Source organism: Grampus griseus (assembly GCF_964374135.1).
Source record: "Grampus griseus genome assembly, chromosome: X".
In the NCBI taxonomy this organism is placed as follows: domain Eukaryota; kingdom Metazoa; phylum Chordata; class Mammalia; order Artiodactyla; family Delphinidae; genus Grampus; species Grampus griseus.
This window is the reverse complement of record NC_138999.1, coordinates 96,220,346-96,245,374: the sequence shown is the minus strand read 5'-3', so window position 1 is coordinate 96,245,374 and position 25,029 is coordinate 96,220,346. Positions and strand designations below refer to the sequence as shown.

Here is a 25,029-nt window from a genome sequence, read left to right as displayed (position 1 = left end):
TGTAAGAATTAAAGCCTGGAAGACTGACTAAATGGTGACACCATTAACAGAGATAAGGATCTCAGAAGGATGAAAAGGAGAAATATGATTTTAGTTTGGGGCATATCAAGTTTAGGGTGCTTAAGAGAATTAACAGAGTGACATGACCTATAAGCAACTGGAAATACCATGCAGAAGCTCAAATCACAGTTGGGGGATGGATAGGGGAGTCAACAGTAGAAACCCTGGGAGTGATGAAAATACCAAGAAAAAAATATACAAGGAGGACCAAAAATAGAGCCCCAAACACAAACATTTACAGAGAAAACAAAAGAGCTGGTAAGTAAGTTGCAAACAGGTAAATGACTGGGAGTTTCTCCACAGGAGTTTTATGAGTAGTGATCAGTATGCTTTTAAATAGCAATGTAAAAACTGAAATAGGTTACATACCCATGGCTACCATACAATCTAAATTTTTTGGAATAGTCCCCTGATTTCAAATATACAGTCCTCCTGTCCCCATAAATGATGGAAACATACTGGAATTCAGTGTTCCAATTACAATTCCCAGACCATCTTTTGGATACTTCAGTAGCGTAACTCCTTTCCCCCCTCCCCCCGCCCCGGGTACGCAGGCCTCTCACTGTTGTGGCCTCTCCCGTTGCGAAGCACAGGCTCCGGAGGCACAGGCTCAGCAGCCATGGCTCACGGGCCCAGCCGCTCGGTGGCATGTGGGATCTTCCCGGACCGGGGCATGAACCCTTGTCCCCTGCATCGGCAGGTGGACTCTCAACCACTGCGCCACCAGGGAAGCCCAGTGTTAACTCCTTTTTCACATTATGCTCTGAACTCAGTTTCCTCATCTGCAAAATGCAACAACAGTAACTATTTCATAGAGTTATACTGTAAAGATTAAATGAGTTCATTTGTGTAAAATATTTCAAACAGTACATGATACACACTAAGCAGGCAAGGGTGTTAACTGTTACTGTTATTTTTCATTCCCCACTCCCCCATAAAAATACGGTACTAATTGCTCAGCAGAAAATTGATTACCACACAGCTATCAGGACCACCGTGTCCAAATCTTTCCCAAAAATACAATTTCAAGTAATCTGGCCATACATCCCATTTCTCAGACCACATGAAGATTTTTGGTCATCTCTGATAATTTCCTATTTTTAATAAATCACAGGAATTAAGTGCTTATACTATAATAAAGAACCAAGAAAAATATCTATATTACTGTTAGTCATTCCTGACATCCTTAGTCTTGGAAAATTTCCTCAAATTATCAAAGTGGTATACATTTTTATATTGCCCTTTGTGTCCACATGATTTGCCTTTAAAAGCATACAAAGCAGTGCTCTAATACAGGTTCTTGGTGTCTAGAATCACTTGATAATCCTTTTTGAGATGACTATTTTTCAATGTTACAGAACTGTGCATCAAGTTCATCAGTTGTACTATCTTACCTAACACCAAATCCTACTCTTTCCTTCCAAATTATAAGCATGTAGTCATCTAAAATCCTTACTTCCCAAGCATACTATAACTTCACATCACTTTTCACCTACTCCAACATCAATCAACTTTCTATTACCTGTCCACCTTTGCACATACCAATGATGTGAATTTCTCAAACTACTAAACTTTCTCTTTCACTTCCTCATCCCTGGATATCTAAATACCTCTCAACAGAAAACTGCTACATAAACTGCATTGCACTTATACACTGATTTCAAACATCTGAAGCCCTGTCAGGTAATGAAACTAAACAAATTTTATTGGGTAAATATTTCAAATAGAATTTTGATTACCATGAATTTTTTCTTAAGGACCAATTAGAAATACCCTTCTAATTGGGCAATTAATTTATCCTAGCCTCTTTCCTCATCTGTAAAATGAATGGTTTGCACTAGGTATTTTTAAAATTCTCTACCAATTCCCAAAATCTACAATTCTTTGTCTTAAAGTCTTTATTTGTTCAATCTAGTAGCAATGCTATACCGTGGCATTTTGCTAGATTCCAAAAACTCAGGAATCACCGGTTTCTAAGTCCCAGCTAAGGTTGCAATACACCAAAGGAAAACCCAATTTAGTGAACTGTGAAATTCCTTCTAAAATAATTAAACTTCTGAAAATGAAGAAAATCTCCCTCGGAAGGGATTAAAGTAACTAAAATAAATACGAGGCAAACAAATATAAAGAAACAAAAAGCTTACAACATATATTATGGTATGGTAGAAAGAGCACAGGACTGAGAGTCAAGAAGTTGCTTCTAGTGGCAGCTCTGCCAAAGGCTGTTATTTTAGACAAGTTGTAACCTCTGGCCTTCTTCCTCATCTGTGAAATGAAGGGATTGGACTACATGATCTTGAGGATTCCTGCCAAATCAAAATGGTTCTAAGATATCCTTTGATTTTTAAACCCCACAAGTGATATAAAATTTTACAAAGGTATAGTCAAGAGATGTCACTACACACAACTGACACCACTGGCTTAAGCCTCTGCTAAATGAAATAATGGAATCTGGGTTATGTGCTCTTGTGGGAAAGAAGCAGAGGATTTGGGGCCCTATGCTGCTCTTTAGTTGTCTAATGTTTGAGTAGACCCTTTCATTTGTTTCTGATTCTCTATGGTTAATCCTTCATGACATAAGATAATTAAAGACTGAGTGATCAACATAAATTTTAAGCCACATTTTTTCTCAAACTAGAGAAACATATTTAAAAGAGAGGCCAGAAAAGTGAAATTCTCTCTATGGATTTGAATAGGGCCTTTCCTACAGCATTAGGTTAACATTAATATACAATTATGATTATGGTGCTATGAATTCTCAACTGTGTATATTACTCACTTTTTAGGTTATTCTCAGCAAAATTTAATCCAAGTTGGTATCCTCCTGCTACCCGGCCGGAGTACTTCTCAGCCACCACCTTCTACCATTAGTAAGAATTTATTTTAATATTAGCCTAAGTAAAACACAATCAGGAAAATAAATCTACAGAAACATTATATAATGCATCCCAAGTAAAATGTTTAGAATATTCAACATTTTGGGATAATGCAATCAAAAATGAATCTTTATAGTGAATGCTCTATTTTTATGGATAAATTATATCTAAACTTTCTACCAGAAAACTATCAATACTTATGTATAATCTAGTTTATTTTATAGATCTTGAAACCACTCACCATAATCAGAATTTCATAAAGTATCTATTTTGAGTTATGTGAATTTTAAAACCATATATTTAGGCCATTACACACATCAGATCATTTATTCATTTGTAAAACTAACTTTATAAGGGCATAAATTCCTCTATGATGCTACAGTAAATGTTTCCACACCACTGTGGGGGGGGGGGTCCTTAAAAAATAACAGCAAGTCCTATTGGCACAAGTGCTTTTTGATTTACTCTTCTCAAACCAGTAAAGCTTTGACATTGGACAAGTTTATTTTTGTCACTTTCTATTCATATTTTACAGGAAAACAGTGAACACATCCACTCCACTCTATTCTTCACGATAACAGTAGTTTCTCGAAGTACAACAGATCAACTGACTTGATAGTTAATCTTTTTAAGGTAATTATTGAGCTTTTTATTTCACAGAACACAATCCATCATTTTTTTTTTTAATTTGGCTCCTTGGATTATGAAGCTAAAGATTCTGACTCAAATTTTTTTTACAAGTTTGTTACTGTTTCATTTTTTACTCTAATATCAAATTAACTACATTTGAGGTTTTTGTCAAAGTTTTCATATTTAATTCATTTTTTTCATGATTCCAAATCCATTTGGGATTCTAGAATAAAACGTGTGAATGCTCACTACATATTTCTTTTACTAAAACATTGAAGAATAAGGAAAAATCTAATAAATTTGTGAAACTGCAATTAGAATCTGGACCCAAATGCTAACATTCACACCATAAAATTTTCTATACATTCTACAGATGTAGGAGACTTATTAATTTATATTATTCTACAAATATATACTCTATATTTAATTTGATTTAACCACATTTCATAAGTTGAATTTGAGGGGTGTTTTTAAAGCTTTGAGAGTTTAGTGTTTAGTTTGAGTGTTTAGTGTTTATTTTTGTAATCCAACAACTTTATCCAAAAATGCAGAAAATTTTTCTGGCTGGCCAGGAGGAAAACATTTCAGTGTTGAAAAGTCCATTGACTGTAACAGCCCAGGAAGCATGCTAAAACAAAAGAAGAAAAATATTAGGTAATATGGGAGAAAATTCCATAATTCAATGCTGCCCACTTGATGACTGAATCTAACTTCCAAGAATATTGTGATGGTTCTCAACCTGTATATGTGAATTTCAATGTATTTTAATATTATAGGTATACACAATAATAATAAAATAATACAAAGCGCATTACATGTCAATAGCAATTCAACATTTTATCTTTTACATCAACTGAAATATTTCAGAAATGGTATTTCATGAAAGATGTGGTCACATGGCTTTGGAACACTTCTCATGACTGGGCAGATATAACTTGAAGCAAACTCAATTTATGAAAACAGAATAAATGAAACCAAAAGTAACAGCTGCAAGACAAGAACAATAAGCTGGGGAGACTACTAGACCATGCATGAAGATTGTGAAATAATTTTTGCTAGTAATTTACTACCATAAATCCATATATAACTAAGCAACATACAATCGCTATGCACGTTGGAAATAAGGTTCAGACCCACAACATAAAACTATTACTTCAGAAATTTAATTAAACCAGCCACTTAAATTAGAACAGACAATCATCCAGCCTACATTTGGGGCAAATAAATGATATACCTAAAATAAAAATACAACTAATTATTGATTCTCCTTATGGCATCCACGTGTGCAACTTTCTTGAAACTAATACAAGAAAAAAAGAATTCTAAAACTGAAAAAAAAATAAATAAATTGGAGATTTGTACAGCTCCTTTTTCAGCCTGAGTAGAGAGTCAGGATGTGTCTATGAAATCAATGTTTTCCCCTTTTTAATGTACTAACATAAAAATCGAAGCTGATTTAATGTTTAGAATGAAAATACTCATCAAAAGTGTCTGGAAAAATTGACTTGCATAAACCAAGGAAGATGAACATTGATTCCTCTTCAAAAATGGTATTAACCCCTAACAATCTCAACTACCTAAGGACAGATATGCCCATTATCTGAAGCCCACATAATTCTGATTATCTAGCTTCTCCCCTGACTCACAATATTTTAAGAATCGCTTCTATATTACAAAGCCACCCTGACATTCCCTCTCCTCCATCATTATGGGGATTAGGACACCAACCATTGCTCCTGGAACAATCAATGAATCTGTCTCCTCTCAATGAGAATAGGAAACTTTGTCTGTTTTTGTTCACTGATGATGCCAAGTACCTAGAATAATGCCTGGCACACAGTATGTGCCCAATAAATAATGAATAAACAAGTATTTACTGAGTGCCTAAGACACAGAAGCAGTAATATTAAAAGAAAAGCTTATGTTCTAACCAGTTTTTTCTAAGGTTTATTTTCAAATTAATTTCAATTTATTATAACATAAGAAATATTCATTTTGTAATACTTCTATGAGGTCTTTTCTTTTTAAAACATCAAATTAGGATAGCTTTTAAAGTCCAACAATTGGGAATTACTGACCTGACCCTTTGGCAAGCTTCTAGTGTCTGAAGAAAAATTAATAGAAAACCAGCAATTTTCTTCATCCTTCTATTGTGATGTTGATCAGTTCTTGCTGAATTCTAATATACTTCTAGAAAATAATACTCCTTACCATAAAGCAATTCCTCTGCTTAAAATACTCCCATGGCTTCTTATTAAACACAGAATAAAATCAGAACTCTTCTGTGAACTATCCCCACCCAGCTTCATCTTCATACTACATTCTCTCCCTTGCTTACTGTACTCCTGCCACACTAACCCTCTGTTCCTCAAACACACCAAACTCCAAGCTCATTCCCAACTTAGGGCCTTTGCAATTGCTGCTGTTCCTTCTGCCTCTACAGCTTCACATGAGTGGCTCTTCCTGGTTATTCAGGTCTCAGCTCAAATGTCATATACCCAGTTATGCCTTCCCCGACCATTCTAATTAGTCTTCACCCCAGCTATCACATCACCCTGCCCTATTTTCTTCATAACACATTTCACCATATGAAATTATCTCGACTGCTTATTTATGAACTGTTTACTGTCTATCTCCCACCACTAGAACATAAGCACCATGAAAGCAGGGACTTTACATCATGTTTAGCACTGTTATCCACAGCACCAAAAACAATGCCTGCCATGTATTAGATATAGTTGAATGAATGAATGAGTAAATTTAATTTAGGGATTCCAGTGGATTTACTGAAGGCAAAACCTTAATTAAAAATAAGCAAATGCCTTCCTTAAATAATGAAAAATAATGAACACAAAAGTTTATATTCTCAGAGACCTGCACACCCAGATGAATACACACAGATACGTGCACACACACACATTCAGATATTCACATGCAATGAAATAAGCATAGACACTGAAAGAAATACAACACAGATATCACCAAGTAGAAGACAAATGATCAGGTTTTACAGGTGAGAAAATCAAAATGTTTGCTAAGTGGGAGAAGGTAAGAGATCAAAGATACAGGCGGGTTAGGCAGGTGGGTAAGAATAGCTAGGAAGGAATTAAGAGGTCAAATAATCAGTCTCTAGTATACCTGCAGGTACAGTAAAAGAGATGCCCGTCTTTGTGTAGCTGCTTTGCCAATTCCAGCTGATGATTGTTCATCAACTTCTCATTTATAACCACTATGAGTGGCTTTCTTTCTTCCAGAGTCTCCAAACAGCTTCCTGCACCTACAAAAATATACCAAATTTGTTAACACAGTTTAAAAAAAAGTTAGTGATTCACCAGGCCTTATAACTAGAACTCAAAAGATGAAAAATTTAGTTGGCAATACTACAAATCAAGCCTTTTAATTATACATCCAAAATGACAAAAAACAGTTATGAGTGGTCTCTAGTGTTACAAACCTGACTTGAAAAACACATTCTTTATCACTGCCAACAATATCAGTGCTTTGCAACTTGCCCTCTAGTAGTATGCCCTGGGCATGGGCCTTGAATCCAAATAAGATTCAGGTTCAACATACTGTACATGAAGCCATACTGCACTTCTATTCAAACACAAGTAAAAAAGCAAGCCTTCAGTAGTGACAAGCACGAATAAAGGAAAACTTTGACCACTCCTTATGAGTCTGCTTGTCAAAAGAGTCAAGGATAAATCTCCACAAACATGCATATATACAATATTTGGGTCAATTCAACTTTTAACTCTAAACTCATTTAGATAATTTAAATGGGAGCGAGGGGACTGCTAAGTGAGCAGACAAATCCTTTTTGGGTAGACGATACCAGCACCAGACTGTTATCTGCGTGCCGCTTACTGACTGGACAAATTACTTAACCTTTTAATAGAAATGTAAAAAATCTTCCAAAGCCAAATTCTCAATGACCAATCCGACCAATCAGATGGCTGAACGTTCCTGCAGACCTAAGCCCAGATACTAATTCCCACTGACAACTCTTGACACATGTCATTGGATAACTTATTTTGCTTGTGTTTAGGGTTTCTGTAAACCCTAAAGTTTACAGTTCTGTAAACTGTAAAGCTGGCCTTCAGTGATTGATTTCCCATTTTTCTATCACCCAGAATTATAAATTCTCTCCAATAATGTTCCCGACTGCTATATTGCAATCAGTATTTTATTCAAAATGGCTACCGGTGAGTTACCCTAGTGATTTTATTTTACATCAGAAAGGTTCGAGTTTCTGTTCTTATTTGTTGTCTATCAAAAACCAAACCGGACAGTTCTACGGCACTTTACCGGCGTGACTAATAACAAGATCTGCTTTCTGAAGGTCTTCTTTCAATGAATCCTTGTATCTGTAAACATCCAGAATAAATGACTCCGTACTGAATGGTTCAGGTACCACCTTTCCTCTACCTATTTGTAGGACAAGTCGGTTGTAACCGAGGCTCTGGATTATCTGAAACGGGAAAAAAGAAAAAGCGGGCCTTTTAAACAGGCTACTGTAAAAACAGTAATATCGACAACAAACTACCCAATCGGAGCACGAGCTGCCGAATAAATAGTCGAACTGGAGCCCGTTAGTTTTTCAAATGGCTCCTTTTCCCCCCGTCCCGGGCCCCGACTTGGCACCTCACTAGCCCTAAGGGACCTAAACGCCCCAGCTCATCCCGTCGTGACAGAAATGGCCCAGCAAGAACTTGGAGACCAACGCAAAGACTCTGAAAAAGGCGTCGCAAACTAGGGAGGGAGAGCAAGGAACAGCGTCGTCGTAGCACACGGCTGGGACTGCGCGAACCACGAGCCCTAAGGAGAGGGCGCGCTCGGGGGATGCCGCGCCGCGCGTGGACGCCGGCCGCGAGGGTGCCTGAGCCGGAAGTAAGGCACGGCGGCCTCGGCCCGAGCGCGGCGGGGCAGGGCGCCGAGCGGACCGGCCGGGTCGGGCAGGGCAGAGCCCGACGGAGCGCGTCGACCGCGCGGCCCCAAGGGGCCAGCGAGGCGGGCACAGGCACGGGCCCGGGAGGCGGGCCGGAACCCCGGCTCGGAGAGGCGGAGCCGCTGGAAGGAGAGGCTAAGCCGGAAGAGAGGCGGAGGCGGAGAATCCGCGGAGAAAATCCGGGAGAAAGGAGGAACCGGAAAAAGGACGGGGAGGAGCGGCCCGGCAAGGCTATAGGAAACGGGAAGAGGAGGCGGAGGACCCCAAACACCGGGGGAGCTGGAGGAAGGCCCAGTCAGGCGCGGGGAGGAGCCAGCTGATGGGCGGCGGCACCAGAGATTGAGCTGCCAGGGATTCTTCCCGAGTGCAACCGTCAGGCAAGGTTACCGAGGTTAGCGGTCAGGCTGGTGGCGGCGAGCGGCGAGCTCAGCGCGGGGAGCCCAGCCGCCGCTCGCCTGCCTCCCGCTTGCCTCCCGCTCGCCTCCCGCTCGCCTTCCCCACTCACTTGCAAACTGTCGGGCGCCGACACACATGCAATAAGGTCGTCAAAGCTGGTGGTCCCTACAGTAACAAACACGCACTTCATCGCGCGTGACCCACAACCACGAATATCAAGGGCCGGACGTGACGTAGCGGACACCACGTGGACGCCGCAACGGCTCTAGGTGCGGGAGGCGGAAGTCGGGCGTGGCCGCCAGGGGGCAGCAGCCACCTGAACTGTGTCGCCGGGGATGAGTTGGGAGCAAAGAATGCTCCTGGCCTATGTGCGGGGCACTGTTGTAAGCCCTTTGCGTGTAGAAGCTCATGGGACCCTCACAGTTAAGGAGGTGGGCAATTGACAAATATATTTTTTTCAAAAGTGGGGTTTAAAAAAATAATCATGAAGCCTCACACCCTTGTGTTTGCATCCTTGCTCGGGTACCACAGCTCTTTTAATGATATAGAAGTTTGGGATTCTTTAGCCAAGATACATTTGAGAGATGGTTTTACTTCAAGTCTGTTGAGGGCATCTGAAAAAAAAGTGCCTTTTAAAAATCGCTCATCAACCTGGGCTCTTCTTCCAGCTGTGGTTCTCAAGAAACCAGAGCCCTACAGAGTCTTGGAAGCTGCAGAGAAACAGTAAGCTCCATTAGCAAGCATTGTGTGTAAAATAGAGGCTTTTTTTTTAACATCTTTATTGGAGTATAATTGCTTTACAATGGTGTGTCAGCCTCAGCCTTACAACAAAATAAATCAGTTATACATATGTTCCCATATCTCTTCCCTCCTGCGTCTCCCTCCCTCCCACCCTCCCTATCCCACCTCTCTAGGTGGACACAAAGCACCGAGCTGATCTCCCTGTGCTATGCGGCTGCTTCCCACTAGCTATTGATTTTACGTTTGGTAGTGTATGTATGTCCATGCCACTCACTCACTTTGTCACAGCTTACCCTTCCCCCTCCCCATATCCTCAAGTCCATTCTCTAAGAAAAAAAAAAAAGAGAGGCTTTAAGGCCTGAAGCCTACATCTCTGTCATTGAACCCATCCATTGAACCATTTAAAACGTAGAATTACCATAAATTTAAATTATAATAAAATGTAAAATTATACATTAGCATGAATAAATACCACATATATATTATACTTAGGCAATCAGGTACGGGAGAGGCGATTTCTCAAGACTCCTCTTCTTTGTCCTCCCACCATTACTAAGATCATTGCCTGCTTTATCTCATTCTAATGTTTTCTGTATTTCCTACTTAAAATTTCAGTTTAGCTAATATGGATGTTTTGCTCTGCCTGGTTAAATACAGAAGGGAAGGTATGAGAAGAAACTCTTAACACGAGAAGGATTAGAGGTGAATTAAGCCTAGAACATGGGCTAAAAAAACCTATTAAGCCTATTTCTAACAAGACTGTTTCTCTAAATCTTGTAGCTTGAGTACATGTCTTTTTGAGGGGTGGTATGCTCTACCCCTTTCTTGATACCAAATTTCATGAATTAATAAAACTAGTTTCATAATAACAATAAATGTAGAAAGATCATGGTTAAATAATAAAATATAAGCATATTTTCTGCCCAATAAGAGGAATAAAGTATGAATATTTATTGGAATATAAAGACAAAAAATATTCCAAAATATTCTGTAATTCAGAAAGATCTTGTGTCTATGATATCTTTTCCTATATCTGGAAGATATAAATTAAAGGAGCACTGTTCTGATGAGCTCATAGAGAGAATAAGCACATACAGAAATTGAATAGTCTTAAATTTCCAGAAAATAAGAAAATTGAATATCTGATGAAACTGAGCCCCGCTAAAACAGTTTCCTTACCGAGTTAATGATTAATCTCTCTATTCAAAACTTTTTTCCCTTTCTTGTGCCCTCTGACCTCAATCCTATGCTAACTGAACACTAACCAACCAGCGTCAGGTGACTAAAGTTGCTGTTGTTATAGATATCATCATTACCTTAAAAACTCAGGCTGTTTCTCCAGGGCAAGATGAGCTCACAGACCCCTGAGCCATGGACCACATGGCCAGAGAATCCTAAACCAGAGACATCTTGACTCATGAAATCATGCTTAAGAAATGTCACAGAAATATCACAAGACAATGATTAATTCCAGTTTCTTTGTTCTTCCCCTTCAAAACATCTCCAACTCAGAGACCAAGATGGAGTGAATCTGAGACTTGTATCCCACTCCCTTGCTTGGTGCCCTGCAAATAAACCCTTACTTTGCTGCAAACTCCCACTGTCAGAGTTTGGCTTCCTGTGGCATGGGCCCACAAGCCCTTGCTTGGTTACATTAATACTTTAAATGTTCTAGACTTTACTAAAACATCTTCTTGCAGAAATTGATCCAGAAACGATTTAAGAACCCAAGATTACATAATTGATATAAAATTTTGGTAATTAAGTCTTTTCTCTGTTTTGTCAGTGTTAAGTATGCATTTTATTTTACTTGGGTGTGTTTTTCCTAAACTTACACAGGCTTACTTATCAAATAAGTTAACATTATTTCTAAAAATGTTTATGATTATGAAAAACGTAAATTTCTTTTCAACTACATTAAATCAGCATTCTGACAAACTTTATTTCAACAGTAACTATGCTTCCTGGTATGCCAGCTTGAAGATAATATCCAGGATCTTTAAGCACCTTTTAAAAAAGTGTGTACTGGGCTTATTGGTGGCGCAGTGGTTGGGAGTCCGCCTGCCAATGCAGGGGACACAGGTTCGTGCCCCAGTGCGGGAGGATCCCACGTGCCGCAGAGCGGCTGGGCCCGTGAGCCATGGCCGCTGGGCCTGCGCGTCCGGAGCCTGTGCTCCGCAACGGGAGAGGCCGCAGTTTAGATGGGGTTGTTTCCTTTATTTAGTAATTAATGGTTCCACCTACGATTTGAAAGATTATTCTTTACCTTACATGTAATCTGCCTAAATAGCAAAGATTCTGTGTCTTACAAGAATAATCTTCTATCGCGTAAGTTGTCTTTTTGTGTCCCTGATTATTTAAGGGGAAAATACCCATAGAACGCGACTCTTCACTTACATTGTGTTACATTGTGTAACATTGTGTTACATTATGTAAATAGTGTTACATTGTATTTTTTTTAAACGCATTATTTGTACTTGGATTAAATAGGAAGGGAAGCATTGTTTCTCAGTCACTCATGATCCTACCTAATCAAGTGACCAAATCTCCTCCGACAACCCTTAATTTTGTCTTCCCAAAATCAGTTCCTAAATTTAGGACACATAAAATAAAATTTTCAGAATATATTACATACATAAAACTAAAACTTTTATGCGTAAAACCTCTAAGACTTCTCAGAGGGCCTTTGGAATCACAAAGATTTGCGCTGCCACCATATAAAAAAAGATACTGGAAATAATTAGGTTTGTTTAATTTGTTACTATAGTAAAGTTGCATGGGAAAAGTTGTCAGATCAGAAGGGACATTCAGCCTTTCCTAAATTACGTTTGTTTGGTAAAACATTAGTATAAAAATTTCAGAAATTGCATGCTTTACGGGAAGTCCCCAGCAATTTGTCAGTGCCCTCCATGATGGATGTGCCCTCCATAATACTGTTTTACCTTCAGGAATAACCCTCATCAAAACTCCTATGAAATAGTTACATACTGGACTCCAATACGGCTCCTCTATTTTGATAGAATTGGCAATAGTAATAAATTAACCACAGCCATTAAATCTCTTAATGTTCTTGTTTTACTCTAAAGCTTACCCGAAGATTCTACTACAGGCTAGAATTTGTATCTTCAACAAAGAAGAACAATCTCAGAGCCTCATGGAAAAGGACCTTACCAGGTACTTCACATGATTGCCACTTCAAAGAATAGACTTCTGAGTTGACATCACTTAGATAACTTTCAGACAGCACCAGTGGACTGAGGCAAGATTTCCAGGACTCTTTCTAATCCAATGAAAGGCTCAGAACACTACAGAGTCAGATAACCAGGAAGGATGTACTAGGCAATGCCCAGCCTTCTGTAAGCTACCCAGTAATCCTTTTCTTCCCCCCCTTTCAAAATCTTTCAGTTTTTCATGACATATGAAACCCAGGTTTTCTGACATGCATTTTAGAAGAAATATCGTATATACTTGCCCAATAAAATAAACACAGAGCTATTGCTGAGAATCTAAAGGAAATATGGAAAATAAAGTAGCATTAGTTATCCTTATGGTTAGGGTGGTTTCATATTGGTTTTACATAAATGAGGATCTATTTTATTTTATTTTTTTTCTCTATTTTATTTTTTAAATAATTCAGAATGAAATTGTGATGAATGTTTGCCATATTAATTTATTCATATTCTTTTTATATTTTTCTGTTTCTGCTCTTGCTGTTTCCTCTCCCTCCCCATCAGTATGGTTAGCTAATCCTTCAAGATTCAGCAGAGGTGCAAGTTCCTCCAGGAAGCCCTTCTCTGACCCTTGTAAGGTATGTGCATTATGTGCAAATATTGTTCTTGCCTACCTCTGTCATAATTCTTGATGTTTAAATTACCTGTATACTTTTTTCTTCCTCTGGAACGTAATATCCTGAAAGAGTGGAGACCGTGTCTAAGTCATCTCTGAATTTCCAGAATTTAGTGCTGTCCCTGGAACCTAGGGACATAAAATAAATGTTTATTGAACTAAAAAAGAGTTACATTATTAGGTACCATGCTAGGCCCTGTGGGGAATACAACAATAAATAAAACATAGTGCCTTTTCTATCTCAAGAATATATGGTTTTGTTCATAGGCTGATCAAAGTTTTGTGGACTTATTTTTTTTTTAATTAATTTTATTTATTTATTTATTTATTTTTGGCTGTGTTGGGTCTTCATTGTTGCGCACGGGCTTTCTCTAGTTGCAGTGAGCGGGGGCTACTCTTTGTTGCAGTGCACGGGCTTCTCATTGCAGTGGCTTCTCTTGTTGTGGATCACGGGCTCTAAGTGTGGGGGCTTTAGTAGTTGTGGCACGCGGGCTCAGTAGTTGTGGCTCGCAGGCTCTAGAGAGCAGGCTTAGTAGTTGTGGCGCACGAGCTTAGTTGCTCCATGACATGTGGGATCTTCCTGGACCAGGGATCGAACCCGTGTCCCCTGCATTGGCAGGCGGATTCTTAACCACTGCACCACGAGGGCAGTCCTGTGAACTTTTAGAATTAAGAAACCATGGAATTCATTGGTTTTATTTTATGGACAGGAAACAGAGATTCAAATAGATTGTGATTTTTTCCCAAGATAATAATAGCAGAGGGTTGAATCCAACCCTCCAGATGCTTGTCAAGGCATACTATGCTGACTTATCCTTTAATGATGAGCCTACAGTATTGGTATCTATATTATAGTATAAAGTAATAACAGCAATATGACTTTTAAAGTCTGAAAAACCAGCAATGTTTCTTCTTAATCTTTTAAACACAGCACGTTATAGAATCCTTGAGCTGCCTAACTATTGTGTTTAGATTTATTTCTTTAATTTTTCATCATTCATCAGAAGTTTCTATATATCCTTTATTATTAAAGTAAATGTCTTTTATCAAAGCTGAGAAGTTGCATATTATAAAACATTTGTTTTTAATCTCTGCTTTGTGGATCCATTGTGTTCTTGAAGAGTTGCCAGAACTTGACTCTCCCTTTGCTCCTCCCCCTTCCAAATATTATTGATGGTAATTGTCTTACTGTTAGGGACACAAAAATAATTATTTCTTGCCTACACTGGTCACATCAAAATTTTACTATAATAGAGTCAATTTTTGGAGAACCATAAAGAAAATTGTTTAATTTTAAAGAGCTAGCAGAATATGCTACTGCAAAATATGGCACGTTGACATAAGAATTATTTTGAGCTGAAGGCAATTGAGAAGAAGCAGATACAAGAAAAACTTTCTGCCCTACCCTTATTTGCCTAAAAGTGGTAGTTGTAAGGGTATGCACCTCCCCTCTGTACCAGGAAGGACAGAAGTTAACCACCAGAGACAGCTCTAGACCCTTACAGCCTGGAATCAGCATCAGAGGAACCTACATAACAAACTTTACTAACTAGCTCTTATGATCCGTTAGTTCCCCCATATATTTACCTTCTCCCAATTTGCCACCCCAAAAACTCAAAGTCCATTTCCTTTGTCTTGTCAGCCCTCTAAGACTTTTTTGTTATTTTAAGCTGCTGTATTAGGTCAAGCTCTAACCACCCCTTTCAGTTACTCATTATTGAGTACCTGTAGCGTATGCCTGATGCACATGTTAGTAAACTTCTGTTTGTTGTTCTCTTGTTAATCTGTCTTTTGTCAGTCTAATTTACAAGGCCCCACCTGGGGAAGGGTAGAGGGACAAAAAAGATTTTTTTTCCTCCTCTACAGTTTACTAATAGATATTTTTCTTTCAACCATGTTTAAAAGATTCCAACTAGGTTTCCTAGTTTCTTCAAGATCCTAGTGAGTAGAATGAAATAATTCATTTACCCAAGAGTGTGCAAGAGAGCTGATAAAATCAAGATTCAAAAGGATACCCAAAAAAAGATATGAAAGAAAATATGAAGAAGCAGAAACAATGAGTTCAAATAAATCAGATCAGGGTCTTTGGCTTAGGTTAAAAAAACACAAGTATAAAATTGAGGTGTTAATGAATTGTAATGAATGAGAGTTGGCTGTACCACTACTTGAGTTATCACAGGCAGGGAAAAAAGCTAATTTTTATTGAAGACTCCTAATGTGACAAGCAATGTGGTAGACAAATTACATGTCTGATCTCTTTTTATCAGACTGAAATTGAAAGATTTTTACAAATCCTATCTGTACATGAAATTGCTGCTTATAAAAAATTACACTACAAATCATATCAAAACTACAATATTACTTAAATAATTAAAATGAACCTTTGTGATTTTTACCTCACATTCCTTCCTAGGCTACAAAGACAAAGATCAAAGACCATGAAATGCTCTTTTAAGTCACCTAAATGAAGCATTTAATTCTATTATTGTGACTATAAGACTAAGTTATACATCTTACTACCAAGTATTTTTGGAAGAAGGAAAAGACATTTATGTGATCCTAATTATATGAGTATATGCCTCCTGTATGGATCAGTGATGTTAATTAAGCCCCTGTTTCGTAAACTTATCATAATCAGCTTAACTACAAATGATAAAATGTTTGATTAAAGGAGACTATACTGAATGAAACATAATACCATACATTGTTTAGAATCCATTATATGATAGAGGGCTAGTACTCAGATGAGACAAAAGATATTAAGACTTGGATGTTTTTCAAGAACTCAAGTTTTCAAAAAGGTCTGAGTTGTTTTATTTTGTTTTTACTTAATTCTCTATCTAATTTTTGCTAACTTATAGCAAAAACTACAGAATATAACATTCCATTCTCTATAAATATCAGAGGTATGGACAGATCACTTAATAAAAACAAATTAATTCAAAAATATTCATTGAGCACTTACTATGTACAGGTCCCTCTGCTACACACAGATAGACTAGACAGCTTAGAATCAATGAAAACACACAAGCATGCAAATATGTTGTGATAAAGTGCAATAAAAAACTGAGCAATGCAAGAGAGAATAACAGGAGGGGTGGGGTGGCGTGGGAACCGACTTTAGATTCAATGGTCAAAGAAAGCTTCTCTGGGGAAGTGACATTTAAGCTGAGGCTTGAAAGATAAGGAGCCAACCAGGAGAAGACTGAGGGAATAGCCTTCCAAGCAAAGTGAATAGACTGGACAGGTCATCAGGAAAGGTGCTTTTCTTGTTTGAAAAGAGAAATGAAAAACGACAGTGTAGGTAGAGCATAATAGGCAAAGGAATCGGTGGCATGCAATGAGATTAGAGAGTTAAACAAGCCCTATAGGTCATAGCAACGATTTTTATTTGTATCCCTCAAGAATTGAGTAAGTGCAAATGTGCCAATATATGTAAGAGGATTTTTACCTATCATAAAAACTGTGCTTTCTAGATTAGAATATGCCCACAATGCATCTTAGATGAATTAAGCTAAGCACAAAAATGTATTGTTCATGGGAATAACTCACTTTTAAAGTAAAATTTTAATTTTATTAAATTGATACCATGTACATAGTTTTTTTTTTTAAATAGTACAGTAAAAAACAATAGTTCTCTGTCCTATCCCTCTCCGTTCCTGATTCTCACTCCAAAGGACAATAACTTTAAACAATTTTAGCTATTCCCTATAATATTTACTACCATGTTTCTCTGTATCGATAACACGCTTATATTGCTATGTCAACTGAAAAAAAACCACACAACCTGAAAGTTGCAAGTTATGTTTTATTCTGGGATGTTATTGAGGACTGTAGCCTGGGAAACAGCCTCTCAGATAGCTCTGAGGAACTGTTCCAAAGAGGTAAGGGAGGAGCCAGGATATATAGCAGTTTTTGCTAAAAGCAAAAAAACATGTAGTCGAATATCAAAAGTTACTGATAATCACAAAAAAACAGACATCTCAAGGTAATGAATTTAGTGCTTTTCTATGTATGGGAAGATGCAAGAGTCTGGGCTCATCAAAATTATTCCTTTGATATGCATCTTAACTATTTGGGGCCAGTATCCTGCTTTTCTCCATTCTCAGTTCCCCTCAGGGTGCACCGTTGGGGGGGGCTGCAGTGGCTGATGGTTTGATGGCTGCAACACCCTTTGTTTACTGAAATGGCAGGCAACATTCATTTTCCACAGCTATTTCTTGATTTTTCAGCTTTTTAGATAATATCTATTGACTTTCTATTATGAGAGGTGGCAGTTTGACTCTCTTATGTACCCATAAACACATACTTCCCTTCCTCCCCAAATTTTTGGTAAAATCAATATTCAGTGATTACTATGACTTTGTAAACATTATTCAGAGTTTAACCATGTATTGAGTTTGTTATTACATTTCCTATCCTATAAAAATTTTGTTCTGCTACATTTTATTTAATTTTTATTTGCTTAGGATTCTTTTTTCTGAATCTATCACTTACTCATACCCAAACAGGTCTTCCCAAGAAATCCATACAGCTCCTCTCTGTATGTTCAAATACATCAGGGTAACTATAACTTAATTTTTTTAAAATTAAAGATGTCTGTGATAGGGATTTTTATCCTGTTTCAGTTTGAGCTGGTTTATCTTTCTGAATAGCTGTCTTCCTGGGGTATCCTCTTACTGTTATCTTGAAAATTCCTTTTGCCTTTCTCTTGTATTGGATCCCATTTTCTATACCTTATGTTCCCCTCACTTTTCCTTTAACTTCCTCATTTTGGTGGACAAATGTCCTCCAATAACTTCCTGAGAAAGATGATAAATTTTTTCGAGATTTTTGCATGTCTGAAAACACCTTGTTCTAATCTCTCATCCAGTTGTTAGACTGATATAGAATTCTAGGTTGGCTTGTTAGTTTCCTATTGCTGCTGTAATGAATTACCCCAAACTTAGTGGCTCAAAACAACAAAAATTTATTCTATTTTGACCAGAAATCTGAATTCATTTTCAATAGGCTAAAGTCAAGGTGTTAGCAAGGCTGTTTCCTTCTAGAGGCCCTAAAGGAGAATCCTTTTCCTTCCTTTTTTCAGTTTCTACAGGCCACCTGCATTCCTTGGCTCATGGCTCCTTCCTGTATCTTCAAAGCATATCACTCCAACCCATGCTTCAGTTTACACATCTCCTTTTTTTTACTTTGATTTTCTTGCCTCCCTGTTATGAGAATTCTTTTAATTACATTGGTCCTACCCAGAAGATCCAGGATAATCACCCATCTCAAGATCCTTAACTTAATCACATCTGCAAAATCCCTTTTACCATGTAAGGTAACATATCCACAGGTTCAGGGATTATGACAAGGACATCTTTGGGGGGAGGCATTATTCATCCTATCACAGTTGGAAATGATTTTTCCCTAAAAACTTGTCTTCTTGATTTTACGGATACAGTTTAGAAGTTTGTTCTTCATATTATTGGTGATACTTTGTATATGACCTGTTTTTTTCTCTCAGGAAGCTTCTAAAATCTTTTGTTTATTCTATTTTCTGAAATTTCACTATGATGTATGTTACTGAGAATTATTTTCTCATTCACTGTTCTGGATACATGATAGACCTTTGTAATCTGATATTCATATCCTGCAGTGCTAGGAATTTTCCTTGTGTTATTTCTTTAGTAATTTCCTTCCTTCTGCTTTTTCTGTCCTCTCTTTCTGGAACTTCTTTTGGTCCAATTTGGCCCTCCAGTACTGAATCCTTGAACTTTCTCATCTTTTCTCTATTTTCCATTTCTTTTTCTTTTTGTTCTACTTTCTAGGAGAGCTCATCAATTGAAAATTTTTAATCTTCTATTGATTTTTAAGATTACTACTATATTTTGAATTCTTAAGAGCTCTTTCTCATTCATTGAAAGTTCCATTTTTACAGAACACTGTTCTTGTATCTTGAATTTAGTATCACCTCATTTCTCTGAAGATGTTATTATAGTTTTGTTTCTTTTCTCTTTGACTTTTGTTGCTGCTGCTGTTGTTGTTTTGATCTCTGTCTTTCATTTTAGAAAATTTACTCAAATATCTAGGGATTTGGTCAGCCATAAATATTTAAGAGTGGGGCACAAAAAAGAAGTTCTGTCTCCATTGTTGTGACTTATGGATTGTTGAGCTTCACTGGGGAGTAACTGGAAAGAAATTCAATCTTTTTAATGGGAGACCCCAAATATCAGTGTCTGTAGGGCTTTACACTTGTGTTGGTCAGCTTCTACAGAATCCTCCAGTCTGCTCAGCTGAAGATATCTTAGAAATCAGCCAGCAGAAAGGTGACAGAGGGCAGTCTTACTATTTAGTAAATAGAGATTCAATCCCCATTTTCACTAAAGTTCACAATCCAGCCCTCAGCTATGCCTATTGTTTCCAACACTAGAGCTTCTTTTCTGGAAAGATGTTTTAATTACCGTAGAAAATAAAACTTGAATTTTTCTTTTAACTGAAATCATTGTTTTTCTTTCAACTAAGTCAACAAGCTTCTTCAAAAGCAAGAAGCACCCATTGACCCTCCAAGCAGTGAAATAGAATGCTGTATTAAAACTTGAATCTTGTTTGAATGGATAAGGAGCTTTGGGGATGCAATTTTTCCTTATACATACTTTCAATCAATCCTCCTCTTTTTAGCTCTCCCTTCAACCTGTATCTCTGTATCTCAGAGATATCGAGTAACTTTAAAAACAACTCATCACCACCAGCCTTAGGTTTCAGCTTTTTCCAGTTTGTTAAGTAAGCTTAACATTCATCTCATCTATTGCTTTCCAGCTTCTAAAGTTTTGTCAACTTTGCTTGTCTGCTGTTGTCTTCTCTCCTGTTCTCTTTGTCCTTCTCTATTTATACCTTTTTTAAAAAATTCCTTTACTGTCATTTTAGTGGAGCTTCATGCAGGCGCAGAGATGAATGCATGTTTCTAATCTGCCTTGTTTAACTGGAAGTCTTATAGCACACTCCGTATGGAGAAATAATGCAGTCCAAACTAATAACATTAAAGGTGGAAGACTAAGAAGCCCACTTGCAGAAAGAAAATCTGTTTCTAATAAACGTGAAATAAGTAGTTCTATAATATATAAGCCATATATATGACTATTCACTGTACTGTAAAACATCTGCTGCTACAGAAAACTGAGTTATATCAACTTTCAAATACTTAAAATTATAGGTAATTTAACTGGATACACAAACATAAGATATACGGGCTTGTCTAGTGTTTTTGGATACAGAATGCATTTTTATGAAAAATTGCCTCTAGACATTAATTGCCCTCATTGGGGAACCTTAAGAAGTATGCCATTGAGTGCCTAGTTGGAAAGACTCCTGATTGGAGAGATGGAGCTGGGAATTTAATGTAGATTTCATGAAATGAGTGAATTCCAGACACTACTTTAAAAATATTATTCAGACAGACCTTAAGTGTTAAAAAAAGAGTCTACCTGGTCCTCCTCTATTCCAACCCTGACCACACACCCTGCCTATATGTAAATTTGGGAAAAGGGGTCAATGTAAGAGCAAAGAAGTGGGACTGCACACAATAATAATACTAATCGCTAATATTTATTAACCTTTACTGAGTGTTTACTGTGTGTCAGTAACTGTGCTAAACACGTTTTATGAATTATTTCATATACATGTTTAGTGATTATTTGACAAGTGAACTTAAACAGTAAAAATGGAAGGTTAAATAGGTAAGGAGGAGGAAAGGCGGAAGAATGCCTCCAAAGAGTCATAATATTCTCATTTCCTTTCCCTCTCCCATTCCTCCCCTTCCCAAGTGCTCTAGACTTATTTATATTCATGGCATAATTCTGTACACTATCCCTGCTTTTTGCTGTTCTTTCAGTATGTTAATACTAAATAGTTCATCTTAGGTACTTGAATTTGAAGGTTAATGATTTGGAACAAGCAGGAATTTTGATTCCAATAGTTCACTGTTTTGCAAAATATACCATCAAATATTTTGTAAGAGAGGATATGGAATAAAAGGAGAAAGAAAAGAGAGAGAAACCTGCCAAGACATTACTATAAATTTTAAACATGTTTTTTTTTTAAAGCAATATGGCTGATGTTTCCAAGTGATCAAACTTTCACAAAAACTCCTAGATAATAGCAACCTGTGATGATTTAATACACATTCAGTCAGACAAGCTACCAAGAATGCATAGGTCTGGAACATTTATAAAATTGGTCTAGGATTAAAGGAAATAATCTGGAGAGGAAATGAGAATTTAAATAATTAATTCTCCCAAAGATTAGTAAAATATATTTCAGTCTGCCAATTGTTTAAGATTGAAAAATTTGCATTTTTTATTGTAAAAGGACAAGGTATATTTCTTTTTTCTTACTTGATTGATATCTACTGAGTACCTACTCTCTGCAAGGCATTATGCGAGAAAGGATATTAAAAATGCCTAAACTGCGGTTTATCAAGAAGCTCATAATCTAGTGTTGAAGGTAAGACATATACAAAAGAACTGCTATATTGTATACGGTATTATGTGACAAATACCATGTGAATGATGCAAAATATTTTGATTTTTCTGTTTTGCCAATTTGCAGTATAAACAGAATGAATTTTGTAGGTAACGTTCCATATATATGTGTTCCTTTGTATACTATTCATACGTGCTAACCTGTGACAACTGCTGCAAAACATCATTAAAACCAGTTTAGGTACAGCAAGTCTAGAAAAAGAGCTGCCAGCTAAGGCACACCAAGGGAAAAAATTACTGGTTTCAATGAGATATATGTGCATGTGTTTCTTATAGTGGAATGTATAACTTATTGATTGTTTAATAGAGTACATTCAGCCAGGTGTACTAGGTATATATTTCATTTAATTTTCACACTAATCCTATAAGATCAGTACTATTTTTAATCCCCATTTTACAAGTGAGGAAACTGAGAATCAAAGAAATGAAGTAACTTGTCCAAAGTTACACAGCTGGTAAATGATGGAATCAGGAGTTGGACCCAGTCTGTTTAACCCCTAGTCTGCACTCCTAACCATTTAGCTCTGCTGTCTCTTTTGTGGAACATGGTAGTAGAGATATCTAGGAGATATTTAGGTGTCTGAGTCTGGAGTTCAAGAGAAAGGGCTAGGCTAGAAATGCAGATTATGTAGTCATCAGCATGTGTTATATATCCTCAAATATAAGGAGACCTCAATAAGAAGATATCAAAAAGTTTTTCTTGTCAACTGGATTATAAAAATGTTTAGGGATATAAATGAATGAGTTAAATATCTACTTAGGTTATTTAAAATTTAAATTTAGTAAAATAATTAAGTTCCATTATATAAATACATTGATTTAGCTGTATTGCTTTTATCCCCTCCTATTTCATGAAATATATAACTCTTCACATGTATTTTCAACATTAGTGTCTGCATTACCAGAGCCTATTCTTGTCATCTAACTGGTTTCCAGAGCTCTTTGCCTCACTTATACATAGAAAAACTATTTGCATCACCTTACTGTAAAGGAAATTTTATCCCGAGTCACAAATACCCATTCATATAACATCATGTTTGCAATTGTGGTGTCATATTTCCTGGAGTAGTCACTACATTTGTATTAATATTTGTATTCAATTTGTATTGATATTTTATGTATATACATATGTATGTATTTGCTTGCTGATTTCTTTTTTTAAACTAACTTTGATGTAGGTTATTTCATGCAAACATGGTAGTGTTAATTGAAATCATCAGGATGGAAAAGTAGATAGAACTTCAGTAAAAGAAAAAACACACACACACACAACAACAAACAGACAAACAAAATACCCACTTCTCATATTTACTGAGATGTATTAAAAATCTATTCGGTAGGTGCTCTCATCCCTACAACAACCCAATACTATCCCTGTCATTAGGGAAAAGAAGGAGAGAAAAGTAAAACTAGATAAGCTGGGTGGTGATATTTGAATCAACAGTCATTTTGTATTAGAGTAAGTTAGAGAAGGAACTGTTTATAGTTCTGGCATGTATCTGCTCCTGAATCCCCATGGTGAGGCTGTTAGGTAAAGACATACTTAATATCAGAAGTCACTTTGACATTTAAAACAGAACCAATGTGATGTCATAGATCTTACTTCTAGACATTTTTAATATTAGCATAACAAAATTTTGTTTAGCAAAAACTTGCTAAATAAAAATGTCACATTTATTACCTTTTGAATCCGCTCTCTTTTCTTTTTGGTTAGTCTATCTAAAGGTTGGTAAATTCTGTTTATCTTTCAAAAACCAACTCTTAGTTTCATTGATTTTTTGTTTTATTATTGTCATTCTAGTCTCTATTTCATTTATTCCTGCCCTAATTTTTATTATTTTCTTCCTTCTGCTAACTTTGGGCTAAGTTTGTTCTTCTTTTTCTAATTTCCTGGAGGTGTAAAGTTATGTTGTTTATTTGAGATCATTCTTTTTTCTTAATGTAGGTATTTATTGTGTTGAACTTCCCCCTTAGAACTGCTTTTGCTACATCCCATAAATTTTGGTATGTTGTGTTTTTGTTTTCATTTGTCTCAAGACACTTTCTGATTTACCTTTTGATTTCTTCTTTGACTCATTGGTTGTTCAAGAGTATATTATTTAATTTCCACACATTTGTGAAATTTTCAGTTTTCCTCCTGTTATTGGTTTCTAGTTTTATGCCTTAGTGGTTGCAAAAGATACTTGATAGGATTTCAATCTTCTTAAATTTACTAAGGCTTGCTTTGCGGCCCAACATAAGATGTGTCCTGGAGAATGTTCCATGTGTGCTTGAGAAGAATGTGTATTTTGGTGCTGTTGGATAGAACATTTTGTATATGTCTGTTAGGTCCATTTGGTCTATAGTGTTGTTCAGAACCACTCTTTCCTTATTAATTTTCTATTTAGATGATCTATGCAATATTGAAAGTGGGATATTAAAGTCCCCTACTATTATTGTATTGCCATTTCTGAACTGACCCCGTTATCACGATATAGTGACTTTCTTGTATCTTGTGAAAGACTTCAGCTGAAAGTTTATTTTATCTAAGTGTAGCCACTCCTGCTCTGTTTTGGTTACTGTTTGCATGGAATATCTTTTTTCATTCCACATTTTTTACCTTTTAAATCTGAAGTTTTAATATACTTGCTTTCGTGGTATTTTTCCCTCATATTTAAGTTACAAAAAACAGGCACCCATTCAGAGCAAATCACAAAATGGACACTTAATAAATGTTAAAAGAAACCAGATGTTTTCTAAAAGTGGCAGCTTTGCCCATCTAGAAAAGGATTACTCTGCTTTTACCTATAAATGTTGTTAGCTTATAGTTAGAGAAAATCCACCAGATGGCAACCTCATCTGCATATGAGGCATGATGTGCAATTCTCTGCAACCCATTACAGGTCCCTTGAGCCAAATGCTCCCTAATTAATGGCTGATTTCTATTGTGATCCAAGTAAATGGATACTAGGTAGTCACTTGGCAGTGATTGTAGGAAGGTGGGGGATGTGCAAAATTGAGATGTATTTAGTAT

General features: G+C 36.8%; 1 protein-coding gene across 1 annotated transcript in view; it reads right to left on the bottom strand.

Moving 5' to 3' along the window:
- Positions 1 to 9,143, bottom strand: part of ALG13 (ALG13 UDP-N-acetylglucosaminyltransferase subunit) — a 74,742-nt gene extending 65,599 nt beyond the window's left edge. Inside the window, 3 exon segments of the mRNA XM_082680739.1 lie at positions 6,705 to 6,843; positions 7,875 to 8,037; positions 9,020 to 9,143. Coding sequence (XP_082536865.1) covers positions 6,705 to 6,843; positions 7,875 to 8,037; positions 9,020 to 9,100 — 383 coding nt within the window. The 5' untranslated portion in view covers positions 9,101 to 9,143.
- Between the last annotated feature and the right edge of the window lie 15,886 nt (positions 9,144 to 25,029).